At 41.0% G+C, this 23,206-nt stretch overlaps 2 protein-coding genes across 7 annotated transcripts in view; one reads left to right on the top strand and one right to left on the bottom strand.

Moving 5' to 3' along the window:
* The window catches only part of LOC144531881 (putative E3 ubiquitin-protein ligase HERC1), a 44,699-nt gene extending 25,692 nt beyond the window's left edge, over positions 1–19,007 (bottom strand). For 4 of the 6 annotated variants that reach the window (XM_078272235.1, XM_078272239.1, XM_078272241.1 and 1 more), the window contains exons 1-34: positions 18,885–18,971; positions 14,495–15,497; positions 12,696–12,791; positions 12,407–12,589; positions 12,077–12,289; positions 11,643–11,741; positions 11,412–11,508; positions 11,150–11,293; positions 10,781–10,908; positions 10,356–10,500; positions 10,006–10,177; positions 8,914–9,048; positions 8,515–8,680; positions 8,130–8,255; positions 7,457–7,681; positions 6,735–6,887; positions 6,499–6,631; positions 5,880–6,083; positions 5,480–5,701; positions 4,927–5,100; positions 4,587–4,701; positions 4,324–4,441; positions 3,968–4,169; positions 3,453–3,747; positions 3,306–3,354; positions 3,184–3,229; positions 2,327–2,580; positions 1,918–2,115; positions 1,601–1,721; positions 1,229–1,469; positions 935–1,101; positions 621–773; positions 412–509; positions 184–279 (exon numbers count right to left, since the gene is read on the bottom strand). In XM_078272235.1, coding sequence (XP_078128361.1) covers positions 184–279; positions 412–509; positions 621–773; positions 935–1,101; positions 1,229–1,469; positions 1,601–1,721; positions 1,918–2,115; positions 2,327–2,580; positions 3,184–3,229; positions 3,306–3,354; positions 3,453–3,747; positions 3,968–4,169; positions 4,324–4,441; positions 4,587–4,701; positions 4,927–5,100; positions 5,480–5,701; positions 5,880–6,083; positions 6,499–6,631; positions 6,735–6,887; positions 7,457–7,681; positions 8,130–8,255; positions 8,515–8,680; positions 8,914–9,048; positions 10,006–10,177; positions 10,356–10,500; positions 10,781–10,908; positions 11,150–11,293; positions 11,412–11,508; positions 11,643–11,741; positions 12,077–12,289; positions 12,407–12,589; positions 12,696–12,791; positions 14,495–15,466 — 5,940 coding nt within the window. In that variant the 5' untranslated portion in view covers positions 15,467–15,497; positions 18,885–18,971. Of the gene's footprint in view, positions 1–183; positions 280–411; positions 510–620; positions 774–934; positions 1,102–1,228; positions 1,470–1,600; positions 1,722–1,917; positions 2,116–2,326; positions 2,581–3,183; positions 3,230–3,305; positions 3,355–3,452; positions 3,748–3,967; positions 4,170–4,323; positions 4,442–4,586; positions 4,702–4,926; positions 5,101–5,479; positions 5,702–5,879; positions 6,084–6,498; positions 6,632–6,734; positions 6,888–7,456; positions 7,682–8,129; positions 8,256–8,514; positions 8,681–8,913; positions 9,049–10,005; positions 10,178–10,355; positions 10,501–10,780; positions 10,909–11,149; positions 11,294–11,411; positions 11,509–11,642; positions 11,742–12,076; positions 12,290–12,406; positions 12,590–12,695; positions 12,792–14,494; positions 15,498–18,884 lie in introns of all 6 variants that reach the window. The other 2 variants (XM_078272236.1, XM_078272237.1) reach the window with 2 other exon arrangements.
* A 1,323-nt stretch (positions 19,008–20,330) lies between these two features.
* Positions 20,331–22,225, top strand: esm1 (endothelial cell-specific molecule 1). Its single transcript, XM_078272134.1, has 3 exons — positions 20,331–20,836; positions 21,319–21,462; positions 21,599–22,225. The coding sequence occupies exons 1-3, from the start codon at positions 20,530–20,532 to the stop codon at positions 21,691–21,693; spliced, it is 546 nt and encodes a 181-aa protein (XP_078128260.1). The 5' UTR covers positions 20,331–20,529; the 3' UTR covers positions 21,694–22,225.
* The last annotated feature ends 981 nt before the right edge of the window (positions 22,226–23,206 follow it).

Here is a 23,206-nt window from a genome sequence, read left to right as displayed (position 1 = left end):
CTGAAATTATACTGCTTATATAGCAGTATTATATAGCAAGAGGTATAGTATAGTGAGAAGTACACAAGTCTTCAAAGTACATAGTATTATTATTGAAAAAAAAGTCTTATGAACCTACAGAGAGCAGTTCATATCAGGGAATCTAGAAGCCTTTTCCATATCTATGTAGTACTGCTGTATTACCCCCTTTTCTTTTTCAGCCATCTCCTCGTGGTTCTTCTCAGCCAGTGGTTCCTTCCACATATAAACAGACATGAGCTGAAAGAGTTGTTTTACAATCTACGGGAAAACAGAGAAGAGGAATACATGTAATGGATAAAGCCTTCATTATCACATTCACAGTTTCAAACTCAAATGTTGAATGCATAAATATCTTCACTTGCATGTTGCATTTGCAATTTTACATCATACCTGTTGAATTTGAACAGGTTCAGAACAAGCAGGTAACAGTCTTTCTAAAACATGGAAGGCCAAAAGCTTAGTGCGAAGGTTCTGGAAGCACGGGGATCCTAAAAGAGGACGGTAGAGGGGAACAGGGAATTAAAAGGAACCAAAGTAAACGGTTCTATACTGTAACCAATATCAATGCCGTTTTAAATTATTGTTTCAAATTGTCTTACCTGAAGAGCACTTATGTGAAATAATTGTCATGAGTGGATCAATCCATTTGACAAAAGTAGAAAGTCTTTTCATTACTCTTAATGACAGGACACGCCTCAGAAACACCAAGAAATCTGCAAGCTGAGATTCAACCACTTTGCTGCTTTCCACTCCTAAAACAACAAAAACAAAAGGAAAGCTATACTCAAAACCAGAAGGGCTATTTAAAAAGGACTTACAAAAGCAACATCTGTCCTTAAAAAGAATATATTTCAATGTGCTCTATGTAAAAAACATACTTTTGTGAAGTTTAATATAGCTAAATATGCAATACCAATTTGATTTGCGCTCTTGCTGCTGGAGTCCAGATCTGTTCTCTCAGCTGTTCCTCTCTCTGCTGTCTGCTGTTGGTGGAAAGTATACAGGATATTTTGTAGCTGCTCACACATCACTTCCATCAGAGCATGGGATACATCCATAGGCAGCAAATCCTCACAGGAGCTGAGAGCACAGGACAATTTGTTATGCAAATGTAAACACTAAAGTGTATTTTCAGTTTTCAATTAATCAAAGTAATAGAAGAACTAATGCACACTTCGTAGCAGCTGTTTAGTCTCTTCGTTCTCACCTTGCAGCCACAGTCAATATCTGAAGCAGGCGGGCACAAGCTAGTTTAACAGCCCCACTTAGCAGCATGGATCCAGATTTGGGGGCTGCAAACCAACCCTGGTTCATCAGTGCACAGCTGTTGTTGGTCAGCATGGAAAGAATTTCCAGGATGCCACATTTTATGACCAGCACCAGGTCCACTGGTTGGTAGCAGAAATTCAATGCAAACATTGTAGCTAGGAGAAGGTGCTGGCAGGGACCTGGGTATGATAGAGACATCATCTTTACTACATGCAAAATACAATAAAAACTGCTGCAACAGGGAGTTGTACAAGGCAGTGCAAATGAAAGCATACTTTGTTAAAGAAACGTGAAACAATAATGAACAAACCTGGATGTTCTCTTTCCAACAGGACCCTCTGTTTGAGGACACACACTACCTGCTGGTAGAACATGTGGGCTGCGGATTGTAGCTCTCTTTGTGTATCCGGAGAAGCTGAATGCGTACCAGACTGGATTAAGATAAAAGGGATTGGAGGGTAATTTATACAACAAAATGGTAATGTAGAACAAACATACCAAATTAATACAATATTCAGAGATTCTCCTCTCCCAATCTGGCTTGAATTAAATATTCATTCATTATGTCTTAACAGCTTTTATAAACATCTATACAAACAATTGTCATAGCATGATTACAAGATGTACCATGTAATGCTGCATCTCATAATTAGCTCCAGAGTGACAGCCAATTATTTGTGTTCCCAAAGCAAAGCATCCTGAGAGGAACTGAAGCTGCACGGACTGCAACAATGCAGGAAACTGAGGGGAGACGGTGAACCCACTGCTCTTTTCCTCCATCTTAGACAGGAAGGATGACATCTGACACAAGGCCTCCAGACGCAGCTGATCACAACAAAGGGAATAGTTAGTAGCTAGTTCAGACCTTTTAAATGCAGTCACTGAAGACAGCCATTACATTAATGAGACTTAAAACGTCAAAAATATGATGAAACCAATGAAAGAACAGATAGGTGTTATGGGGTATTCTAATTCTTCAGCTGTAATAATTAACGGTGTGCTTGTAATATTGTGTAAAAGAGAAAAATCGTATTACCTCAGCCCTCTGTTGCTGCTGGAGTATAGCAAAAGTAATGGCCTTCGGATCTGCTTGACTACAAGTCTGTCCACCCGGCAATGTTGGTGAGGGGGATGGCACGTGGAGCAGGCTTCCACAGACAAAGTGGAACACCTGGTTAAGAATAGGCAACGTGTTGTTGCCATAGTGGGACATACTGGTGGTTGGGCTGATACACTGCCGCAGGCGATCCCAAGCGTCTTTCATGATTCCCAGAGAACACAGAGGTAAGCCTGGAACAAACAGACCTGAAGAATAAAGGCCAGTACTCTGTCTTTTCTGATATTAACTTCCAACACCTCTTACATAGTTAATCATTCAGTTTTAATTTCTGTATAAAAACATACTTGGTGTGTTAATTTTTCTGATGTCCAAACAAGTTGTGCGCAGAGCAAAATGAAAAATGTTTATCTATATGCATTCCTTCTGTCACGCTACAGTACGTTCCCCTGTAATAACTCAGACTTGACGTGCAACAATCTGTGCTGACCCAAAGAGACAACTTTAAGTTCAGTACACAATAAGAAGATAAAAAAATGTGCAGTACTGACACAGTATTACAAGTAATATTTGGACATTTTGGGAAATACGTTTCTTCGCTTTCTTGCCAGGCTAGAGCCAGGCCTAGCTGTTTCTCCCTGTTCCCAGTCCTTATGCTGAGCTAACGGGTTGCTGACTGTAGCCTTATATATAGCACACAGATATGAGAGTGGTATTGATCTTCTCATCTAATTCTCTGCTAAACTATTCCCTCAATACATGGCTGTAGGGTAAGATGTACCTCTTAAAAATGCATTAATTGAACAAATATTAAGGAGTATACATATTCCACCTACCCATTTTATTCTTGGAAGATCCCAATGAGTGTTTGGATTGGTCAGACTAAGTAAGACAGAGACAATACATTAGCACTGATAAAGAGGCATGGGGCCAAATCTTGATAAAGTATAAGACTCACCTGTTTTCGGCCATCAGCAGCCATCATTAAGAATTCTGTTGTTGATTTCCTAAAAGTGGGATAATGCAGACGGTTAGTGCAGAAAACACAACTGCACTAAAAAGCAAACATACCATAACAAACATGGCTGCCTAACACAAACTCTACCTTGCTCCAGTAGCCTGACTGTTCTCCCTTTCGCTGGGTTCCACACAAGCAGGCCTGACCCCCAGCAGGAGGAAGAGACAGCGGGACACCACCAGATGGCAGGCGTCAGGGAAACCCAAGCTTTCCTCAGATTCCCTCTGCTTCTCCCACTGTTGCTTGGGATCCAGCTCCCTCTCTGGGCTGACTGGGCTCGCCATGCTGCTGGGGAGGGTGGAAGTGCCAAAGGATTCATACACTGTCACGTTCTGCTGTACTTGCATGGCCTCCCGGGTGGCCATGAACGATTCTAGGACTTCTGCAGAGACAGGAAAGTCATGTGAGGATCAGATGGGTCGTAATGATGATAATGAGTTGTGTGTGTGTGTGTGTGTGTGTGTGTGTGTGTGTGTGTGTGTGTGTGTGTGTGTGTGTGTGTGTGTGTGTGTGTGTGTTTCTGTCTGGGTCTGTCTACCTTTAAGATATAAGAAAACACATTTGCTGGAGAAAGGGCAGACATAGAGATATATATTTCTAACCTGACAGGTACATACGACTGTCTCCAAATGTGTCTTCTTCTGCAACCTCTTCCTGGTTGTGGTTTGCTGTGGGGGGTGGGGGCACCTGCACCTCCCGGCTGCAGTGACCTCCTGACTGCTGCTCAGGATGCTTTCCCTCCTGCTCCACTGAGGTGCCCGGCTCTTGCCTGTCTGCATCGGGACTTTGGGGCGATTGAGTGGTCTGCAATACAAGACGTGTTAAATACACCTGTGTTTTCTCTCATTTTTAATCAGATTATCTGAGTCCTTTTTAAATATAGTGGAAAAATAAACTATGAAATGCATTGCATAATGTTTGGTTTTGACATAAAGTGGAGTCATTTTAGTAATCGTACCTGTTTGACAGCAGTCTGCACCTGTGACATCCTTGGTGAGTTTTTATGGGCCAACAGAGTGCTTCTGATTTTATAAACCGCTTCATAGACGTCTAACAGCATCTCACAGGGCTCATATCTGGATCAAGGTAAGTGGATAAATAAAGTAGGTGATTAGCATTGCTCTGCGTTGCAGTATGAATCTTACATAATTTCTTTTTTTTTTTTTTTTTTTAAATGCACAGGAACAGGCATTTCAGTTATATTCAATTTGTGTTACTGACCTGTCCTGCCAACACGCCTCATTCTGCAGTCCAGTGTGTTTCAGAAGAGCAGCCAGACTGCAGCGACAGACAGTCTGCAGCAAACAGTCGCCTGAAGAGCCTCCACTCTCCCATTCTGCTCTCACAGCAAAACAACACAGCTCAATTACAACAAAGTCACACACAAAAAAAAGACACCACCTGAGGACCAGAATTTAAAATATATATATGATGTATTTTGCAGCAATTATCACAGCAAGTACATGTATACAGATGCATATTCATAATTTATTACTTATAATTTACATTACAAACTTTGAAACACAGGCATACACACAAACAAACGTGCAAATCACAGTACCTTTGCTGTGAGCATACTCCTGCATATTCCGCCACAGGCCACCTGCAGGTCCTCTGGAGGTTCCCAGTGCCAATTCCAGTAAAGTCCTGGTTTCCTCATTCAGACTGAGCTCTGCCAGCCTGGCATCACTACTGCCTAGCAGCACCACTTCAGTCAGCCACGCCATGCTCGATTCTGACGGACAAACAACCATTGGGACATAGGACAAGTGAACAGATTATTTCCTCATTGCATAAGATGCCCTTCAGTATGTATACAATATGAGGTAGACCTTCAACCTAGCCCCGTGTTTCCTGTCTATTTCTGCTGTCAATTACCTAATAAACAACAACAAAACATAAACATTACTCTTTACTCATTAGTAGTCTCCCTTACATCCTCTTTGCCAGTTGGCAAACAATGTGTTTTAATTATTAGTGGTCCCAAACAGAATGTGGACACATTGGTGCAACATTATTCTGGGGATAAACATTGCATGCATTTGGTATCTATTTGCCAACACATTGCATTGGCTCATATGAAAGCATGAAGAGCAAACAGTATGTTTTCTTACCCAGCTGTTCAAAGTCCATCTCAAGCCCATTCCTGAGGAGGACATTTGATAGCCAGAACTCTGACGTTTTCTCCTGGAGTGAGGGTGGAGGCCCTTGCAGCATACCACCAAGGCAACGGCCGACTGCCAACGCAACAGACCGTTCCAGATCCAACAGCCAGACCCACGTGCACTCCTCCTCCTGTTGCGGCTGTCCGAGGCATGTGTTTTCTTCACTTTTATCTGTAAGGAAGATCCCGTGTCATTGTTAAACTGTTCTATGTTATATCCTCTCAAGGGTAAAAATGTGACATCCTTTTAATTAAAAAATAAACCTGTGACACTGATGTTACAGTACCACTAACAACAACAATAATAAGGATAAATCAATGGGTCAAGCATTAATCAAACTTCAACTGACCTAAACAGGTTTTCTGAGCCTCTATCCCCAGTTCTTGTTGCTCCAGGAGGCCTGTCTCTGGCAGCAACCTGTTGAAATCATTGAGTTGTTCCAACACTGCCAGTAAATGGCTCAGGAGGGGTTGAACTGTGCCCAGGGGCAGCAGCAGCAAGGAGTACATTACTTGGCACAGAAGGCCGCCAGCCACTGAGTTGTACAACACCACTGGGGCAAGGGTTAAGATGAGAGATGGGGATTAGAGTGACTGATAAAAATGACTGAGAAATACAGACAGATATAGAAGCAAAGTAGAAGACTAAACCATGGATTTTAAAATACATACCAACTGACACGTCAGTGTTGACTGACACAGCTGCTCTAAAATCTATAGACCTGAACTTCATTATCTAAATAAGTAAAGACAGATAAGTATACCTGATGTTGTTTTTGGTAAACAGAACCCTACCCTATACATACAGTATATGCATAGATATGTATATATGTTTGAAACTTCCTTCCACTGGTCAATACATAATATTTTGTTAATTAAAGCACTCTGTGTCTAAGAACAGAAAATATGTGGGACAGTAGAGTAACTAGGTTATAATAACACACACTTGTTAACAGCCATTATCCTTACTGTGCAGATTCTTGATTATTTGTTTATCCAGGGAACTCTCCTTCAACAGTTTGGTGGATCTCCGGAGTGTCTCAGCAGCACAGGGAAGAAGCAGGTAAAGATGCTCACGCAGCAGCTTGACACTGCTGTCATCCTACGGAACAGAGCAATTGTGTGAGCATAAATGCAACTATGACTACAGAGCTCTGGGTAAAATATTTGTTATAATGAATAAATATATGCGAATAGAAGTGTACCTCTGGGCTGGAATGGATGTAGCAATGGCCAAGCAGGTGTTTGTGAAGTCCAGACAGCAGCTGGTGGAAGTGACAGGGAGGATCAGTCTGTCCCTGGCTATCACTTGATAGCTGCTTGTCACTGTTTTTCTCCAGTTCCCCAAATGCCCGCTCCTGTATGAATACACAAAAAGAAAGCGTGTGAAGGAGTAAAAACACCAACTCTAATTCAGTGATAAAACCACTAAAATATCCAGACACTAGAAGGGCACCCGGAGAGCGCAGACCTCCGCCAGGGCATGCCCTATCCCACAAAGTTAATACAGTGTGAATTTTCCCAGTCGGGAACTTATTTTTACGATTATTCAGACATCGTGTGAATGCAGCACAAATGCCATATCTCGCAAAGTTCACGAAAGTGACAAATAATTTGTGTATCTGCCCAGTGGGATATGCTCCAAAATGTAATGGGTTCTTCCTTGACTCATGCTACACCCTTCCACCAAGTTTCACGAAAACCGGGTCTGTAGTTTTTCCGTCATCCTGCTGACAGACAAACAAACCAACAAAGAGACAAACCGAGCCGAAAACGTAACCTCCTTGGCGGAGATGAATATAGGAACATTTGTGAAAACAGGTAACAAGATTTGAGAAAACAATGCACTACATTTGCCTAAAAGTTAAAGCGTAAATCTATCCCACTTTAACACACATACAAATGCACAGGGTCCTCCGTTCCATACCGTGTAAAAGCCTATGCTGAGGAGCAGGGTTCTGAGCAGCACCTCTGCTAAGTGCAGAGGGTCGTAGGCCATGACAGAGCTGGATGTGGAGGGCAGCCCGACGGACATAGCGGGTGTGAGAGGGGGTACCAGGGCTGTCACCTCCCCAAAATTGCTGTAACCTAGTAGAGACGCTACATGGCTCTGATCCTGAAGGCTGCTGAGGACCATGTCTAACTGCAGACGCTTTGAAAGATACAGAGGAAAGAAGAAGAGGGAATTGTTTGTTATTTGATCATTTAAATGTGAGGTTACCAGAACATCTCTGTGGAGAAGAAGTTTTTTTTTTTTTTTTTTTCACAAGATTCAATTCTTTAATGCATATTGCCTAGCAACGCTCCAAGTTGGTGCTGTGATTTGACAAACATCCATTTTAGAGCCAACTATGTGGATCAGAGTTATACTGAAAATGAGAAAAAGCCATGCAGCAAAGGAAAAATACATGTTAATTGTTTTTAAAGTAGTTTAAATGTAATTGTTTAAGTGTGTTCTGTATTTACACCAACACTTTCTATAAAAAGACATTCCTGCCTGATAATGTATTGAGGCACAAATGCACAAAAAACACATTTGATCATGAGAACCAGCACTACTATACACAATGTTTAAAATGGCACAGAATAGCTCTAAATACCTGTCCTTTGGAGAGGACATTCAAGCTCTGAGGGCCCTGAGGAAGAAGGGACAGAAGCAGTTCTGTTCTTTCCCTCAGTGGAGGAAGTAGCAGGGATGCACCAATGGAGAGCGTGTTCAGAACTGCCTGAGGATGGAAAGAAATGTCAACACAATATGAAAAGACACTTGGATATCAATGGTTAACATTTACTGCAAGCTATAAATATAATAAAATTAGCACATACAGGCTCTAAAAACACGCTTCACAATTTAATTTAGACACAAAAACATTTCTTAATATCTTGGTTCTTACACCTGACAGACAGCACTAACAATCCCTCCTGTCATAACACAGCACAGGCATAAAATGAAAATAATCTAGGAAGGGACAGACTGTTAGTTACCTGTTGTATGGAGTCTGGCATATTGGTATCTATGAGCCGGAAGAGAAGGTTTCTGAGGGGCCTGCCCTGAGCCCCCAAAACCATGGCACCAGTGCCCCCAGCATGGGCCAAGGACAAGTGGATGGACAGCAGCTTCATGCACAGCAAAAGAAACTGATGGTGGTCCCTGAGTAATACATGCAGAGAGTATTAGGAGTGCCGGTTAAATGTTAGGGGTTTCAACTCATTAGAACTGATCAGAGCTCAACAGGCCACAAAAAAGTATTTTTCACAACAGCAAAAGAACATTTTTTGCATTTTTTATACTGAATAAAGTCTCAAACAGAAATAATAAAAGACAATCTTCTGTAACTGGTAATGTTATAACTAATAGCGTGCTGTGTTCATTTAATGTCATACCTTTTAGATAAGAATGGGGCAGGGGGGGTGTCATCCCCGATGCCATCACAGTAACTTTCTAAGAAGTTCCGTAGGTAGGTGAATGTGCTCTCTTCCAAATCGACACAAAAGGGCCTGTGCCACGCTACCAGTTGCCTGAAAAAGACAGAGTCAGAAATAATAACACAGAACCACAGCTTTGACAGGGGATAAGAAAACAACAGGTCAGCAGTATAAAACAATGCTGAACACTCAATGGAAATGTTGCAACATAGAGATGCCATTCTGATTTATTTGGTGAGATCACTTATGTTTATAGAGCTTTTTGGTCTAAACTCCACTCGCCGTGTTTGGAGGAAGAAGAAGGATGAGTACAACCCCAAGAACACCATCCCAACCGTGAAGCGTCGAGGTGGAAACATCATTCTTTGGGGATGCTTTTCTGCAAAGGGGACAGGACGACTGCACTGTATTGAGGGGAGGATGGATGGGGCCATGTATCGTGAGATCTTGGTCAACAACCTCCTTCCCTCAGTAAGAGCATTGAAGATGGGTCGTGGCTGGGTCTTCCAGCATGACAACGACCCGAAACACACAGCCAGGGCAACTAAGGAGTGGCTCCGTAAGAAGCATGTCAAGGTCCTGGAGTGGCCTAGCCAGACCTGAACCCAATAGAAAATCTTTGGAGGGAGCTGAAAGTCCGTATTGCCCAGCGACAGCCCCGAAACCTGAAGGATCTGGAGGTCTGTATGGAGGAGTGGGCCAAAATCCCTGCTGCAGTGTGTGCAAACCTGGTCAAGAACTACAGGAAACGTATGATCTCTGTAATTGCAAACAAAGGTTTCTGTACCAAATATTAAGTTCTGTTTTTCTGATGTATCAAATACTTATGTCATGCAATAAAATGCAAATTAATTACTTAAAAATCATACAATGTGATTTTCTGGATTTTTGTTTTAGATTCCGTCACTCACAGTTGAAGAGTACCTATGATAAAAATTACAGACCTCTACATGCTTTGTAAGTGGGAAAACCTGCAAAATCGGCAGTGTATCAAATACTTGTTCTCCCCACTGTATATCTTCCCTAATACCAAGGAAACACGACCTTTACCTGTCGGTTGGAACTGCGGTCCAAGCCAGGCTGTGAGAAGTACCAGCAGTGATTTGCTGGATCGACACCCCCTCTAGACCACTGACTTTCTTAGGTTTGGTAATTGGTGTCGAAGTGTGGCCTTGCCCACACTGGCCCATGGTGTTGTTCCCCCAGGCATACACTTCATTCTCTGATGAAAGGGGAACATTGCAGTTAGAGCACATTCACTCTTTTAATATCCAATTAAAAAGAACTATTAAAATGATAATTTTTACCCCAAATTTAAAAAAATATATATTCTGAAAGCAAGGTTTTTCTTTACACTAATCATCTGAAGAACTGACTATAAACTGTTGTAGGTCTCTTACCGTGTGTCAGAGCCAGACAGTGGCTGTCTCCACAGGAGATATCAATGATCTTGGTGATACTCAGGTCTTCTATGAACCTAGGTCTCAGAGAGGTTGTCTCAGAGGAACCACATCCTAAACATGAGCCACAGCCCCATGCAAACACCTAAAAAAAACACAAATGTCCTTATCCGTCTTTGTATTCAATCCTTGTATTTAGGATGTAATCAAAAACAAATACATTGTTTGAACCAAACATATCGAGAGCTGATACAGATTGAGAGGCAATTGTTGAGGTTATAGTATGTTTCTTCAAAATAAATGCTTTCCATTAGGAGAATGCAGAAAGAAACTCAGCTCTTTCTACATTCTCCTTGTGGAAAGGTTTTATTTTGAAGAAGCATACTAAGGCTAGTTGAAAGTTGACCCACAATGCTGCATCTCACCTGTCCTGCAGAGGTAAGGGCCAGAGATGACTGGCTGCCAGCACACACTTTCCTGATGATGAATCCATGCAGGGCCTCTATCACCTTGGGGCGATACACACGATTGGTGTCTCCATGACCTAGTTTACCTGAAAAGGATGAGTAATGTCAGAGTACCAGCATTAGTTCACACCAGCTCTCTTAACATAGACCACAAATGATGCTAGTATGGTCTTTAGGTTAAAAAAATGACATAGTGTGTGTTATTTTCAAGCATCTTTTATATGCTGTATAGAAATGAAAACCTCCCACTCAAAGTGTGATTTACACCACTTCACACAGAACTGCATTATGGGCTTAAATCAAACTGTATGTCATCTGTCAACATACCATTGTCCCCTCCACCAAAGGACCACACAGTGCGTCCATCCTGCGCCACAGCAATGGTGTGGGAGCTGCCACAGGCCACCTGCCCAACACCACTGATGTCCTTCACTAGCGTGGGCACGTTCCGACTCTGACTGTCACTGTGACCTGCTCAGGGGAGAAACACAGGACAACAGAGGCTGTTGCTGACATACCAAGAGGAGGGGAATCAATGAAATTGTTGAGACAAAACGAGCACAATCAACCTGAGAAATAAGTTTTGTACCAAGTCTGCCAAAGTCGCCTTCTCCCCAGGTATAAAGCTCTCCATCGTTAGTCACAGCAGCACTGTGTCTGTAGCCAGCAGACACACAAACAACAATCTGGCAGAGACACCATAATATATGAAAGATTATGTTAAATCCCATGGCTTTTCAAATAAATAGTTATGAATAAATGTAGGTCTAAATTCCCCATCCATCTCTTCCCCAACAAGCAGTGTGTTCTGCGTGCTTACTTTGCCAAACAGTGGCCCTTGTATGATTTTGGGGTATTTCTGTGTAGCACTGTTGCCATGGCCCAGTTTCCCATATTCTCCATCACCCCAGCTGAACACCTGAAAGAAATATTTTGAAAATTGTATGAAGAAACTAAAGAATTTGATCGGTCAATTAAAATCTCACTAACTGAACTACCTACGGAGGAAGTAGAAGTTAAAAAAAAAAGCAGGAAGTGTAAATCACATGTTGTTAGTTTGACTGATTCTACACTGTTTTGTCACTGTCAAGAATTTAATGTTAAATAGTTATTTAAAACATTTGGGAGAAACACTTCTTTTCATTCTTCTAATGTATTTTGATACCAAAAAAAAGAGTAGAGAAACTGTCAAAAGAAAAATCTGCAGATGTGTGAAATATGTATCGGTACAGTAGTTGTTTTATCATCTTATACCTCTCCCTCTACAGTGATGGCCAAAGTGTGACCATCAGAGCCCTTAGAGGAGGACACCTTCTTCATGTTCCTATGTGGCTCCAGCACAAGTTTCTTGGGCATGGACTGGTTGTTGGAGTCCCCCAGGCCAAGACGGCCATAGCTGCCTTTTCCACATGCTTTCACTGAACCATCTGCAGATACTGAAAATGTACAGTACTGGCCTGCCTCAATCTAAAAAAAAAAAAAAGGACAACGTGGATAAAAGTAAGGACATGGGAAGAATAATATTATGGATTGATATTATTTTACATGGAAAGATGTTAGTCCTGTCCATATGGGTAGCCATACCATTTGGGCATCACTGAAGCCCTGTGTCAGCTTTGGCAGCAGGATTTTCTCCAGAGTTCCCTCTGCCAGCTGGTGGCTGCTGTTGCTGCCCCACACATACACCATGACTGTGTCACTCTCTGAACCGGGAGCAGCTGCATCAGTGCTGCAGGAGCACAGGCAGTAGGATGCTAGGTTACAAATCTGCCAAAAGGGAGGAGGGTGAGGTCCATAAGGTCAGTTACTGGAAAGTATAACAGTTCTAAATAGTGCCTGTATGTTTTAGTATGCGACTTAAATCTTGCCTTACCTCCTCAAACAGGCAGAGAGCTGCCTGGGAGAGTCGACAAAGTCCATCTGCATCCTTCTTCAGCACCTGAGTGTTGACAGTGTCCCCGCGGAAACCCTGGGGGGGGGAGGGGGGATTTCTGTTTAGCCTTGTGTAAATATTATTTTGTTGTTTAATGAATCGGTTTCATTTCATTCCTAACTAAAAATTTTATGAGCACATTTCTTTCTGAACCAGAAGTATTAATCACAACAAGAAAAACATCTTTTCCCAAGAACAGCCACAAGTCATTGCATGATCCGGCAGGCTGCAGCAGGCAAAATCCAGACAGACAAAGAGGCAAAAATGTGAGATCCCAGTCCTTAGAGGCAGATCTTAAGTGTGTTTTATGTTGTGTAATCCCTTTGGATTTTCTTTAGCTATTACAGAGCTCTAAATGATGTGTAGGACAGGCAAAATCAATCATGAGGTTTTAATGCAATACCCAGCCCTTATTTTCATTTGTCCAGAAATATTGCAAAGCTGATTAGCCTGCTAAAGATTGACTCGTTATGCATACATGAATCTTACAATACATCTTAATCTCCATCTGCACACTAATGCATCACTCCAAGCTTTAGATGAGAAACATATTCAAATAAAAAGAACAGCTTACTGCAGGGTGGTATGTGGCAGTAAAGAGCAATTGTCCTGCTTTATCAGTAGGTTCATAAATGTGCATGTAAGTTTCCTCATATAATTTGTAAACTAACCACAATACATTAATGCAAAGTTACTTTTTACTTATAATAAAGTAACAAACCAAGGCAAAGCAGAAGAAACACAGACAATTTACGATGGGCAGAGATATTCTCATATTGAGATGTCAACACATCTGAATTCCTTCTGCAGGCTATTGTTTGCCTTTTTTATTAATGCATCCATATTAGAACAAGCTCTTTTAATAAATTAGAGTTTTGCCATACAATTAGAACTGGGTTGATTACTCCACGTTATCCCATGTTATGGTCTGTCAAACTTCCGAAATATAATAAATCCAAATAAATGTGATGTCTGGACAAATTAATTTAAAATGAGTTCACATGAAGCTTGATAAATGCTGCCAATAATCTATAACGCAGACACCAATGTAGGGCTATGCGATATGGAGAAAATCAGATATCACAATATTTTTGACCAACTACCTCGATGTCGATATTGCGACGATATTGTAGGGTTGAGTTTTGGAGCTTTAACAAAATATCTCAACAATTAGATTTTAGATAAATAATCATCAATAATGTGGATATAATGACTAAGTGGTTGAAAGATAGCTGATAGAACAGCTAGAACAGTCTGATCTGAAATTACATCACTCTACTGTAATGCAGCCTTTTATACCAGGAAAAGACCAGTTATCTGTGATATGGCAACTGGATTTGCTAGAAATTCTTGAAGATGTTTCGCCTCTCATCCAAAAGGCTTCTTCAGTTCTGACTGACTAGTGGGGAGTTCCAGATATTTATCTGGTGGGTTGTGTCCCCTGAGGGTCATTACTCACATCAGGGTCAATGAGTCACATTGGAGTCGTAGGGAGGAAAAGACAACACTTATCATGTTACGATATCCAAAATCCAAGACAATATGTAGTCTTGGACTATATCACAATGTCGATATAATATCTATATAAATCACCCCGCCCTACACCAATGGTGTAAATAATAACAGTTATGTCTGAGTTAACAGAACATACAGTAAAAAGAGGATTAGTCCAAAAACATTGGAAAAGACTAGAAGGCAACAACAGACAAAAAAACAAAGGTCCAAATTTGAAGACATACCGAATATAGCTTCATTTGGAGAAGCGTTTGATGGATGACATCAAAGCCCACACCAGCTGGGTGGTGGGAGCTCAGTGAGAAGGAGGAAGACAGTGTAGAGGTGGATGAGGACGTAGAAGCAGCCAAGGCTACCTCCACCCACTCCAGCAGAAACTTTAGAGAGCCTCTCTGCATGGCCAGGCCAAGCAGTAGCTCCAGAGCTAACCTCCGACCGGTGGGGTCGGCCCCACCTGTCCCACTGCTCACTGATGTCTTCTTCAGAAAGTCTGCCACCTGTGCCAGGCAGTCAAGCCCGACTGATGGGATCTTATTCTCATTGGCCAGAGAGAGTGGTGGTAGAGAAGTCAGCACAGAGGACGCTGTGGCAAGCACGTCATTGCAAAGCACCGACTCCGGGTGCACGGAGGCTGCGTATCTCCAGTTCTGCTGCAGCAACGAGAAGAGCAGACTCAAACCTGTCCTCACGCCCATTTCTATCAGAACATCTGTACCCGACTTGACTTTGGATGCTCCCCCTGGCAGGCCGGGCTCTGAGGCCAGCTCAAGTTGCCCACTTTCGGTCCCACTGTCTGTGGACTGGGAGGACAGCTGCACGCGGAATTTGTCATGGTATTTGCTGTGAAGTGCGTAGTAGATCCTCTGGAGAACTACCAGCCTTTGGTGGAGGCCCAAGGTGTAGGAGGTTTGTGACAGCATCCGGTGAGCCAGCCATCGCTGGCTGTGAAGCAGGGATGACAGGTACTCCTCCTTCTCCGCTGAGGCACTGGACTCGCACTCGAAGTCTGGCAGGCGTGGGCCGACGAGCTCTTGAACAGGTTGGGCCAGAGTCACCACTTCCTTGTTGTGAAGGAGCTTATTGTAGAGCACAGCAGCTCCATGCCTCCTGGCTGTCTGTACACTGTCTTCTGCTGCCCAGGCGCTATTGAAGTGCTCCTGCCACTTCCGCAACACATGGGTCTGACAAGGCACCATGTCTGAGCATTATCTACACTCTGATGTACGCCTGAAAAACAGAGGGAAAATGTGATCGAAAGAGCTAATGAGGGATGTCAATTGGCAGATTTATAAAATTCCCATGTATCATTTCCACACACTTGATAAACATAATGAAATGGCTTTTTGTTTAATCTCTGTCATAAATTTACAGGCAACATTTGCCACTAAAAAGCTTATGTTATAATGCATTTCATGCCAAGTTAAGTGTCAGGTTTCTCCTTCACGTTGGAACTTTTCCATCATACAGTACATTCAGGCTAGTGGCATAGGCCCAGTGGGTATCACTGAAATAGGTCAGCTCACCCTATGATAACAGCTAAGCGACACACCCACACTAATGAGGAGACTTTGAACAAGCCGTTATGCTACACAATACAAAGGGATGTATTTGGTTTAATAGCATTTGAATTGCATTTGTTTCCTATTATGGCCAGTCAATGAAATAACACTGCTTTGAGACATTAGGCAGATGAATGATAACAATCTGATTCTCCTTCCAATAAATTCATATTCTCAATGCAGTTGACAAAATCATCGAGATTCGTCTCCAAGTTCGTCACCTGATGCTCTGCAATACAATCCCATGCAAAAACCACTGGAGCTCCACCTAACCCCCAGTCTGTCTGCATTTTTGTCTGTTTTCTAAACAAATAAAGAGCAAGTCTGTTGCTGCTGTTTAGTGGAGATTGTACATACAGTATTCACAGGAACAGCTTTCCTGAAACAAAGAACTGCAGACACCAGTGCAGATTTGGGGTTTTCCCATCTTGCATTTTAGCAAGGCTAATCGTATGAGGGTTTGTTAAGTGGACTCAACCCCTTGAAAACCATGCAATCCATAATGGAGGTTAAAACAGGTTAGGGTTATTGCACTGTTTTTATTCTTACTTGCATATATTTGTGTCTATGTTGCTTTTGTGTATTTGTGTATGTGTGTAATTTTGTGTTAGCACCTTGGGCCTGGGAAACAACATTTTGTTTTCAAATACCTACAAATGGCAAAAGAAAACTACTAAAACTAACTAAATCAGCTGTTGAATTGTACATAAATCTCCTAACTCTTGGGTCATGGCTGAAACTTCTTCTATGATTAAAACGTGTACACAAACATGAACCAGTATGAGGGACAGAATGCTAGTTACAGGCTGCTAAACATGAGCATGCCACCATAGTCCACAGTCATCTCTCTTGCCTTGCCTGAGGCCTGTGGGGCTATATGGTTTCCACACTGGCCAAAAATAACAGCAAGCATTGATATAGTAATGGGCTCTTCGGGTAAGACAACCACCAGCAAGCAACAACCAGCAATGTGGCGCAACCATCACTGATTACAAACTATCTGGAATTGTAGGACGTAAACTTTAAGCACGCCTCTTAAGTCCACCCCCCCACCCCGCTTGGCTAGCTTCAGATTTTATTAAACATCCACTATACAGCTCAATGTCAGTTAATTAAAATAACATTTTATATCACTACTTATTAATTACAGAGAACAAATTGAGCCAAATATCCTAGCGACATGCCAGTAAGCTATAAAAATAAAATAAAAACGTAAAGTGCTCATGTGTAGGCCTAGAGGCAAATTATAAAAAAAAAAAAAAAAAACATTCATGCATTTAAAATCAATATCAGTGACTGGCTTTGAATAAATGCAGCACCATGTATGATCAGAGAAAAAGAAAATGTCAGTTATATCACAAAGTTAACAAAGAGTGTGTTTTTCCAAAAAGTTGTAATACTGAGCAGCTGAAGTAACACATGCTCTTTATTGGACAATGAAGGTGAATTTAAAAAATATATATGAAATTTAAACCTTGGCTTCAACCTGGCTGCAACTAATGCTTATTTCCCTTATCAATTAATCTGGCCTATTGGTTTTTCTATAAATCGATTACTCTTTTATGTGCCAAATGTTAGAAAAATAGTTCACATTGTTTAATTACTTGTTTTGTCCTACAAACCGTCTGAGACACAGATATTACAGAAGATATTTAATTAACAATGAAAATGGACAGCTCTGAAAAGTCTTAACCCTCAGATATGTTGATTTAATATTGAGAATATAATGTGGCCTAGATAAGCCTACATGTTTCTGCAGGACTATCAATCAATCTACGAGAGACTAAGCTCAGCTATTTGGGATGACCTCTACCATCCTGCTTCCTTTTGATTGAAGTGGCTAAAGCAAGGTGATTCAGGGGTTTGAAAGGCATGCCGAATAAACTGGAGGAAGTAACACGGCCAAAGTACGTTTGGGTTGCTCTGTTGTCATGACAACCCTAACCACAATAAGCATTTCTACAATGGATGCATTAATGGCTGCTACAGTAATCACAAACCTTGCTAATTTGTATTCACCACATTATGAACTACTGTACGTACTGTAATTTCTGACAGCAACTTACTTATTCTTTATTAAACATTGTGAACAAACAGACATTCAGTCATTGACACTGTTATCATACAATTACGGTAAAGATCCCAGTGTAAAAAAAATACATATCAATCAAATGAAATATGAAAAAGGCAATCAAGTATAAAACATAAAGGTATCTAAACATTATAGATAAACAATGACATCAATAAGTCAATATAACTTGGGGATACAATTTTTTTTTTTTAACTAGTGTGTAGCCTACGTTCACTTTTTTGGATTGTCATAAGAGTTAATGTATCGATATAGCTGCAAATTATATTCGACCATGCCTTATACTATGTGAAAATGTACCAACTACTAACGTTACAAGTATAATATTTGTCATGTAACTCAAATGTTTATTACTACATTAGAATTTAGTGTTAATTTCTTTAGGCATTATTGTTATAAAGTGCCTAGTCTTGTGCAACTTAGCTAATTGTCTTAACATGCTGGGGGAAAGGCAGTGAGCTAAAACACACCGTTTACAATGTCATCTTGTCAGAAGTTAACGGTAGACATTCACGCTAAGGGCATTAGCCGACAGGATAATTTAATTAAAGTACAATTAACGCCATTATCCAGCCTTGCTGTATATGGCTTCTTACTTTAAAGCGTATGTTAACATTTTGTAGCATTATTGTTTTTACATATCTGGGAATAGTTAACGTTAGCTCCGTGTAACATTGTCATAAACATAAACAGCCAAATATGTGAATATGAAACGTAGTCTTCGCCGTGTCATTGACAAATACCGGGTGACATTATTATTGCATCTGCGGTGACAGCTGAGCTAACGACTGGCTGCAGTGCAGATGCTAGTCTGATCCATGGCTATCAAAACCGACCAAGCCCCTCCGCTAGTTGGCTGACAGCTCTCAGCAAAAACACTCCCGCAGCTCATTGACGTCGTATTATAATATTAACCTGGGTGTTATAGCTACATACAATAGGCTACACCACAGACATGTTAGTTACCTTGACCGTAAACCCCCGCAGATAAATGGTTTGCGTTACCTGTCCCGTCCCGTTGAGGTCTCCCTTGGACGTGAATATCATATCAACCTTCTCCTCTTTCTACTTCTTCTTCGTCTGCTGGAGTGTTAACCACTGATGGCAAACACTGTTTGATGACCGCCACCTTGTGTCTCGGAGTAGGGATAACCATCATCATCATAATCATTTTTTTATTCACCTATTTTGCTTATATTTTCCATAGACTGTATACAATAGATATTTCCCATCCAACGTGCCTGACACAGTCCGGTGTTTTTTCTTCATTGATACAAATATGAAAGCAGTAGCCTATACGATTGTTTTTGTATTCACTTCTTTTACAGTTTTATTATTCAGTCTGTGAAAAGGAAAGATGCATATTGCCCTCCCATTGTGGCTCAGGAGGGAGCTTTGTCAAATATGAGAAATTAACCTTGATGACGTTGCATTGTGGGAAATGTAGGATCCAGTGTTTTTGGGACTAAAAGGGAGGATATCTCATTTTTTGCGGCTTTGGATTTGACCATAGTCTTTTTAATCTCGTCCTCCACTTTATGGAATTGCATTAGACTACTAAATGTGAAGTGCGCTTTTAAAGACCTTCACATTTGTAATCGGGTGTGTGCGTGTGTGTGTGTGTGTGTGTGTGTGTGTGTGTGTGTGTGTGTGTGTGTGTGTGTGTGTGTGTGTGTGTGTGTGTGTGTGTGTGTGTGTGTGTGTTTTATCTAGGCTAATCATTAGGCTTCTTGTCTCCTGTATGCCCTAATAACATTAGGCTTTTCCCGTATCACCAATCAATTAATTGAAAAGAGAAATAAACGTCGCAATATTTAAAACAAAAAGTAGCCTATGTGATCAACTAAATTAACACAAGTAGGCCTACAACACAATCTCTTCTTAGAAACTTTTAAACACTCCAGATTCAAATGGTTTAAACTGCTGTTAGCTAGGCTATAAATGGTACATTTGATGGCATGTTTTATTTTAGTCAGTTCCTTAATTTTACAGTTACAGTAGAAAAAATGATTTGATAAAAAGTTGGCAGGTTCGTAAACCGCTGGGCTATTAACAGGCTATTGTATTGTAATGTCATGTTCTTTTATTCTTTTTGTGTAGACTATGTTAATTAGTATAAACATAGCTTTTGCTTTTATTTTATTTTCAAGTAATGTATCTGGTTAAATATTGTCCGTAGGCTATGGTTTCGAATCATATGATGTTGTGACTAAAAAACATCCTAACATCAAATGTGACTCTTCAAAGCCGAGGCAGTCACGATGTTTGGGTTCCGTCAGTCACACAAAAACAAACCAAAGATAACGTATGACATCAGGTCACACGCATTTCAATTCCTGGATGGCGGTCCAGAGTTAATCCCACTTCCATGCCGGATTTCTAAAAAGGGGGCTGACTGGCAAAAAGGACGACAACACCGGAATGAGGAAATTGACGAGTGCAAGCAACGTGCAAAACAAAGTTGTTCATCGCTGATAACCATACAACCTGATGAACCAGAGGTCACTCCACTGACTCAAGTCTGCCAGAGGTGGTCCGCTTCTCTGTCTCCTCTTCCCGAGACATCCAAAAGACAGCAGCCCTTTCACGAGCTCTCTACCTGCATCCCGGGATGTCTTTTCTCCTCATCACAGTGCTGTCTTCACTCATAGTGCAAGATGCTGAGGCGTGGGGCGCCAATGTCAAGTACGCGGTGAACTGCCCCGACAGATGCAACGTGGAGCGGTGTGGTGGGACACAGCGGTGCACACGGACGGTCCTGGATGACTGCGGCTGTTGCCAGGTCTGTGCAGCCGGCAGAGGGGAGCACTGCTACCGCACAGTATCGGGGATGCACGGGGTGAAGTGCGGACCGGGATTTTACTGCGAGTTCTACAAAGATGAGGACGATTATGGAGACGAATATGGGATTTGCAGAGGTAGACTACATTCACATTCAATATTGTAATGTGCCCTGGTGTGCTATTTCTGCCTGTAGGCTGCGTTTTGAATAGCCTATGTGATGCTCTGCTGCACCAAATGCAGTATCCCATTATGGTATTACAGTATTTTAGGCTCTATTTATTGAATTATCACAATGAATAGCACCGTTGCCATATAATCATTGGTTATAGAGGCACATGTGCAGACTTGTGCATCATTGTTTCAAATAAGAATTGGACATTGAACTTGATGATTAGCTCATTAGAGGCTTGGAGTTTAGGCATTCAAACATCAATGCTCCTGTCTATGGCTCCTTTTTCTTGTAAGTGATCATCATTATGTTGACTGTGAATATGAGCCTGTAACACTATATAGAATAGGGCCCCACTTCAGAAAGGCCGAGTCAGAAACACTAATCTTTTTCCCTGCTTGTTTTGCAAGACATGCTACTCTAAAATAATGTTTTCTTTCTTTACAGACTGCCTGTATGGAACCTATGGGGTTGAGTGCCGCAAGACATGCAACTGCAAAGGTAGCATATGCGACAGGGAGACAGGAGCTTGTCTCACCCTCAAATTCTTTGCCAAAATCGCCAGCAAACTCAAGACTGAGCCTCAAGCAGGTAAAAACTCCTTAGAATAAAGATTGTTTATACTGTTGTTGTTTGTTTTTTTAAAGTGTAAATTCTCAGTGGGTCAAAACAGTTAACTGTCTTACCAAATGGACTAAAACAAATGTTCTTTCATTTGTATTTTCAGGGGGCGAGGTAGGCTCAGGAGAGGTCAGCACTCCCCAGAACACAGATCAACACACGGAAAGATCCGCTGCTCCAAAGCGGCTCAACCCTCGCTGACAAGTGCTGACAAGACTGAATCTATTCAGTGTAAATGTAGCATTAACTTATAAATGAACTGAAAGATATATTTTATTATGTTAAACGATGAACAACTTTTTTACAGCAGTTTGGAAGTTTTATTTGGTTTGTTTGGTCTTCGTTTTGACACAAGCATCTTTTTTCTAATGAAATAAGCAGACTATGTTGTTCTCTTCAAATTCTCTGTTCCTCTGTTATTGTTCGTCATCCGTTCCTCAAGATGATCCTGTAGTCTGTTCCCATCTGATTGTCTCATCTAGTGTGCCCTCATTCATACAATATTGTTGAGAACATGAGAGTTAATGTCACAAGAAAAGGACCTTGCATTTATTTTCAAACTGGACACAGCAATATCTTTCATCGATGCATTGTAGTCCAACAAATATTTTGAAGTTTTCCAAAATGATATTTTATGTGTACTGTATATATGAAAAGCGGACATGGAAAATATCATGTATATGGCAGCCAATGTAAAGAAAGCTCTTACAATTAAACCAACGTTATGACTGACTGTTGTCATTTAATTGCATAATTTATCTGTAATTGTGTTATCTAAAAACCCCGTGAATGCCATTCAATTAATTATACTGTACATGTCTGTAGCGAAACAAATAAAAGTGCTGTAAAGTTAAAGACACAGCAAGCAATCACCTGAAGGGAAAGACAAATAATGCTCAAATGACCAATTATGGGAAAATGTATAAAGTCAATTAATTCTGCAACAGTGAATATGAGATTTCATGGGCAAAAACAAGCAAGTCAAAAGCATTTAGAGACTTGTAGCAAAGTGTCTACAGCATTGTCTTGGCTGTATACTTTAGTTTATTAAAAGAGAGATCTTACATCAATCAGAGGTTCTGTCGTTGCTGGAGTTTTTTATCAGATCCATCCCTCCATCCGTCTTCAACCGCTTATCCGTAAAAGTTTTTCATCAGATAAAACACCGAAATTGAACATTAAACAAATCCTTTTCCTAATGCTCTTGAGTATTTTTAAGATGCTTTGCTCTGCTCTAGCCTTTTTACTGTATAGGCTTGGTTGCATGAATGCTGCGGGGACTGAAACAGGTTCTCTCTCTACAAAGGAACTTCATTAATATCACTTATAATATTACATTCCCAGTACTGGTATACTGGAAAACTGAATTCATATACCAGGCTATAGAGTGGTTGGGGAAGTCAAAAAGTCAATTACATGTCATGCTAACATGTTTTAAGTTGCATGTTTTGGGTCCGTCTTTTAACATCTTGGGACCATTTTGAATGGGAAGTTCTCGCTTAAACAAGTTATCCAATGGATTGATTGATCCATAAATAAGTAACATCTCTGACATGTGCACTCAATACAGTTTTTCTAGAAAATTTGACATCTACATGTTGCAGACACCTACTGTAACATATTTGAAAACATAATTTGCCCAGAAACTGAGGCAAATAAAATTCTGAATATGAGTTCTTTGGAAAAAAAAGAGGAGGAGACATTGATTTTCTCG

This window comes from Sander vitreus, chromosome 16 (assembly GCF_031162955.1).
Source record: "Sander vitreus isolate 19-12246 chromosome 16, sanVit1, whole genome shotgun sequence".
NCBI lineage: Eukaryota > Metazoa > Chordata > Actinopteri > Perciformes > Percidae > Sander > Sander vitreus.
Note: the sequence above shows the minus strand (reverse complement) of the source record. Positions and strands in the feature narration are given on the sequence as shown.